This window comes from Sitodiplosis mosellana, unplaced genomic scaffold, assembly GCF_009176505.1.
Source record: "Sitodiplosis mosellana isolate CC-2019 unplaced genomic scaffold, AAFC_SMos_1.0 Smas_scaffold_5249, whole genome shotgun sequence".
Lineage (NCBI taxonomy): Eukaryota > Metazoa > Arthropoda > Insecta > Diptera > Cecidomyiidae > Sitodiplosis > Sitodiplosis mosellana.
Window position 1 is genome coordinate 1 of NW_022600491.1, and position 6,063 is coordinate 6,063.

Sequence of the window (6,063 nt, forward strand, 5' to 3'; positions counted from 1 at the left end):
AAAATTCAACTCTTGATGAACAAAAGTACCTTATTGCTATCGAAAAAATTGATTTTCTTTAGTCTGAAAACGTTCAGGAATATGATAAATAGCAAATGTCTCAATAATGTCAATGAAATAAAAAAAAAATGATTTAATTAAAATGCAATCTAGTGATTCCACATTAGTTTGATCAATTCATTTATTCGCGTTTAAGAACTTAGGTTTCTTTGTCTTTCAGCTCTCTTTATTAAAACATTTCAGTATGATGCACTTTTGCAAGCGATATAAAGTGAAACTATGTTTCATTAATCTCTTTTCTAAGGATGTATTACGAACTATGTCCTTCCTTTTGTGAATACAAATAGCCCATGCAACAGCCGATTGCACTATCAGCAATTGCAACACTGTAATTGCACAGCAACGTCAAACAGCGGACTTGTTGATATTATGGTTATGGAGAACGCGCAGAAGGTGTCGACAAAACATAAAAAACAGCAAAAGTTCAGGCAATTGAACACCACACGGAAAAGAAACATTCGACTTCAAAGGTCTAATTTGGATTAAAAAATAAAATAAAAAATATTTTTATACACTATCATCCTATCTAAAAACATTATTACAGAAAAAATGCATTCAATGTTCTCGAATTAATCATTATTTACTTAAATATTCGTAGAATATTAAATTTTTTTTTCAAACTGTGAATGAATTTAAATTTATTTTTTGAATTAAAATTATTTCAATCCTAGCTTATTCAATATTGTCTCTTATGCTTATTGTTTTTCTCTTGGCTATTCGACTATAAAGCATTCTTGAAGCTCAATTGAATCACATCATTTTCAGGATTGAATATTAAGATGTAAGCAACATATAAAAGAATTAAAAACTTTGTTCTTATCACTCTTCAAGACAAACTGACCTACAATGTCTTTCTTCTGGTTTTTTTCCTATCGAAAACTCAATGAATGTGTCTAAATCGTAAGGAGATTATAAATGTGAAAGAGCAAATTGAAATCAATTTTATTCTATTGAATCTTCTCACATAAAAAAATCGCCATGAAACTTAGTTGATTCTAGAAACGAGAAACGAGAAATTCGAAAATTCTAATTTGCGTAACACAACATGTAAACGTAGCAACATCAAATGTATTACAACCACCCTTACATTATGTGTAATTCATCGATTGTTACACACAATCAAGTCAACTCCAGATTTTTGGAAGAACGCAAAACATCGCTGGTCTTCACAGTTCCACACATTATAAAAACTACGTCGTCACTGGTGGAAAAACCCGCATCGATAACAAACTTAACTCGATAAGAATGGCATTTTGAATATATTATTTTAAAAAAAATTATTTAATGGTTTGATGGTTTCAGTAAGAAAGTTACAGTTGAAAGTGATTTCAGTCAGTGGAACATTTTAATTTCCTCTATGGTGAACTGTCAAATAAATTGAGTGTTGCTTTTTATTTCTAACACTGTTTTTGCTTTGAGTTGATCTGTTTCTAGGTGAATAAATATTGGAAAATACATAAAAATCTACTAAATCAAATATTTCGAATTGAGAAGGAATTGCAACGAATGATTTGTAAGTTTCATAAAATTACTAGCGTTACCGCTATTCTGGGAAATATGCGAATTGTATTCCTTTTGCTTCATGGATTAATTCATGTTTTGCTTTAAATCAACATACACCAACTGTAGTCTTTAAACCACTCAAACTACGGTATGTGGTGAATAATTTAAAAAAAAAGAAGAAGAGAGAATTGCACACAGCTACAGATCTTATAAATTGACGAATGTTCTCTTGGTTAGCTCTTTATAATTAATTGGTGGGTTAGCTCTTTAACGTTTGAACCAATATCAAAGGTTCATTTTCATGAATCCTGAGGTCAGCATGAAAATTTCAAATGTGGATCTCTTCTTTTGGCTGACAACTCAAAGATTTTCATAAGAGTTAAAGTTCTCTTCAAACTTCAGCTTAGTGTGGAAGATTTTGGTTATATTTCAATCATACTGGTGCGCCGCCTGAAAAAAAGAAAAGAAAATCATGATTCTCTTATTCATACGTTTTTTTAATTTATAAGCCACTCATATAAAAAGCATAAGCTTTTCATCATATAATTAACTCAGTACTCCAACAAGAAATATGCAACACAATAGTCGATTCAATTGCAAACAGTGGAATTGCGATTATGCTTCTATAAATAAAATTATCGCAAAATTATTCATTGGACTCATATCTGGCGAGTATATGCGCTTTGCGGATAAAAATGGTTCCTTTTAGCACGATATCATCCTGAAGTAATCGCAGTTAACTTGAATAACCTTAAAATAGAAAAAAAAACCTTAACCACATTTTTCATTTTAAATTTTTTTATACAGAATTCCAAAACCAATTGTGTTTCGACGGATAAAAAATGATGAAATTGTTCGCATTGATAGTGCCACTTGTTGCCGTTTTCAACCGATTGCTGGCAGGTATATTGCGCTTTAATTCTTCTTTTTTTTCGCTCAGAGAATCATTTCGGCAGCAAAAATGTCAAAAATAATGAATACATATATCCATCAATGTATATTTACATTTCATGAAGTCATTGGAGTCTATTTTTCTTTAAATAATTATTGAGTTTTTTAATATTGTTATTTGTGTTGATTATTGTCTACAGAAAGTGCGCAAAATGATAGGTAAATGGAGAACTTAACCAAAAATTAATTAGAACCGTACAAAATATTTTTCATTTCGATTTTGACCGCTCTGCGTCCCTATTTCAATTTTTAATATCGCAAACAAAGGTGCTGTTGTTAAAAATGGTACCTTTTTTACGACTCCTAAAATTGATCCAGAGAAACAGAACGGATCCGATTTAAAAAAAAAACGGTGAAATTTCCATGAAAAATTGAACATTTCTCTAAAACTTGTTTCTAAATTACCAATGTCAAGGTCCAAAATGGTCGAGCTATTTGATGCAATCGAAAATGGTAAGTCGGACTTCTTTTCGGTTATGTTTTTAGTAAAAGAAACTTCGATTTTGCTAAGACAATTTTTATATTTAGATTCTATATCAACAATCGAATATTTGATCCGGGGAGGAATGAATATGAGCTTACGATTTGACACTGGAGATACTCCAATCCATGTGGCTGCAAGTTTTGGTAAATATTCTTATCGAGAGACGCGCATGGTTAATTAGAAACAATACAAGTGACTTTAAAGCGTCGTTCATTTAAGTTCAAAATTGGTACAATACACTTGTAAATCATGGGATCAATTAAAGTTCAAAACCATGGTATGTTGTCAATGCTAAATACATACAATATTCCAAGGAACGGTTGTTATTTCCACATCAAACTTTAGTGAATGGCTAAGCATGTCCGCGAGCTCCCCCAGCGAGCCAGCTCCTCAATATGTGAGCGCTCAGCTCAGAGAGAGCTGGCTCATTTACGTGGCGTTAACATAGGAAAAATGTCAGAATATTTTCAGTTTTTTTTTAAATATTAGCTGTCAACATTCTGACATTTCTTTGTATTGCAACGCCACTTAAATGAGCCAGCTCTCTATGAGCTGAGCGCTCACATATTGAGGAGCTGGCTCGCTGGGGAAGCTTGCGGACATACTTGTGAATGGCGCTATTTCAACCTAATCTCAAGGGCATATCTTTTGATTCTTATCAAATAACTTATGTGTACCTTTGCTTTTCTTTGATACATCTACATTTTAGGTCGTGCGAATGTCACAAAAATCCTCATCAAACACGGTGCAGACCTCAGTGCTAAAACACATGATGGATATACCGCTCTTCATATTACTGCATACAAGGGTAATTGAACCCATACCCTTGCTTTCAAATATAAACAATTTTTTTCATTCTCCTGCATTTTAGATTATGCGAAAATCACCGAATACCTCATCGAACATGGTGCTGACGTTGATGCGAAAAGCAGCGGTGGATATACATCCCTCCATTTGGCTGTGACGTATGGTGACGTATATTCTGCATTTCTTCGTATTATTTTCATGGAAATCTTTGCTAAATTTTTTTCCCAAAATAATCTGTAGACTTTTCTCACGTTTTCAGGTTCCGTGAATGTCACAGAAGTCCTCATCAAACATGGTGCTGACATCAGTGCTAAAAATCAAAAGGGAAATATGCCAATTCATCTTGTGAGCCAATTTGGTAAAGCCTTTGCTTTCAAACCAAATCTTATTTGCATTTTATATTACTTTATTTATTTGTTCGGTTTTGGAGTAATAATCTAATGAATATCTGTATGTTACACTTCACTATGACGTTTGACAGAATAGAGAGTTTACTTGATTGTATTGACATTAGCCTTAGATTATCCAGCTAGCGATTGCGCTCAATAACAGTTGTCAAATTCAAAACGAATGGGAGATTTGTTTCAAACAAATATAGACTATCGCTTTTATTCTTCTACATTTCAGATCATGTTAAAGTTGCAGAAATGCTCATCGAACACGGCGCCGATGTCAATGCAATTGGATTTGATAATTGGACACCACTTCAAGTAGCTTCACGAAAAGGTTTTGGTCATGTTTTGACCATATAACTTTTGATTCAAACCTTTACTATCGAGCAAAGATAATCTTTGCCAGAACAATTGTTATGTTCTCATTTTAGGTTCGGTGAAAGTATCAGAAGTCCTCATCAAAAATGGTGCTGACATTAGTGCTAAAACAGCAAAAGGAAATATGCCACTGCATTTAGCTGCACAATATGGTTTTGGCCCATTCTTTTGCTTTCAAATAAGGACATTCTTTTGATTTTTCTACATTTCAGATCATGTGAAAATCGGAGAAATCCTTCTTAACCATGGAGCTAACATCAGTGGGTTTAGCACTGATGGATTCACAGCACTTCATCTAGCCGCTCAAAATGGTTTTTGACCCATAACTTTGATTTCGAACAATGATAATCGTTTTGAATTTTCAGATAATGGGAAAGTCGCAGAAATGCTCATTGAACACGGTGCCGATATTAATGCAACAGGACGCGACAATTGGATGCCAATTCATATGGCTGCACAGAATAGTTAATCGTCCTAATATCTTTGCGCTTCCAAACAAAGATAATCTTTTGATTTTTTTTTCTTCCACATTTCAGATTCCGTGAACGTTGCAGAAATCCTTCTCAATCATAGTGCTGACATCAGTGCTAAAAACAATGATGAATACAATCCACTTCATATTGTTGCTCAAAATGGTAACTAATAGTTAAATTTTTTACTGGGGAATGATCTCAATACCTTTGCTTTCGAACACAGATAAAATCGTTTTGATTTTTCAGATAATGCGAGAGTCGCAGAAATTCTCATCAATCATGGTGCTGACGTGAATGCTACAGCAAACAGTGGAAATATGCCACTTCATGTCGCTGCAAAATATGGTAATCTAATTTGAACTCTTATTGTCAAACTCAAACTTGATTGATTTTGGTTCGTTAACATGATCCAGGTCAAATAAAAGTCGCAGAAATTCTCATTAAACGCGGCGCTGGCATCAATGCCAAAAATGATTTGGGACACACGGCGCTCCGTATCGCTATATCCACCGGTAATTAAATCGTACTTAAAATTACTTTATGTTTGCGTTCGTTAATCTTTTGATTTTTGTTCTATGTTTTTCCTTTACAACGATCAGGTAATGCGGGCTTCACTCTATTCCTCATTGAACACGCTGCCGACGTAAATATTAAAGACAATGAAGGAAGTATGTTACTTCATATCGCTATGCTATCGGATGAAGGTATAATTGCCTAGAATCTTACTTTTAAAACAAAAACAAACTTTTGATTTTGTTTCAATTCAAAATTCAGCTGATTTGAATACCGTTAAATTTCTAATTGAAAACGGAGCCAACGTTAACGGTACAGATAACAAGAATGGATTCACACCACTTCATTTGGCTGCACAAAATGGTTTTTGATCCATAACATTGCTTTCAGAAACAGAAGACAATCGTTTTGATTCTTCTATTTTTGCAGATCATATGAAAGTCGCAGATTTCCTCATTAAACACGGTGCTTACATTAATGCCAAGGGCATAAAGAAATCGAC

The 6,063-nt window shown here is 33.5% G+C and overlaps 1 protein-coding gene across 1 annotated transcript; it reads left to right on the forward strand.

The window, feature by feature from the left end:
- Positions 1–1,388: 1,388 nt before the first annotated feature.
- Positions 1,389–6,059, forward strand: LOC129572594 (ankyrin-3-like; the record flags this gene model as incomplete). The annotated part of the gene is made up of 18 exons (XM_055452588.1): positions 1,389–1,573; positions 2,371–2,466; positions 2,655–2,673; positions 2,930–2,967; positions 3,043–3,141; positions 3,708–3,806; positions 3,870–3,968; positions 4,065–4,163; positions 4,433–4,531; positions 4,629–4,727; positions 4,788–4,886; positions 4,941–5,039; positions 5,112–5,210; positions 5,295–5,393; positions 5,462–5,560; positions 5,648–5,752; positions 5,823–5,924; positions 5,991–6,059. Coding segments are annotated over exons 2-18 (1,483 nt in total), but the record flags the coding sequence as incomplete, so codon positions are not given.
- Positions 6,060–6,063: the final 4 nt, after the last annotated feature.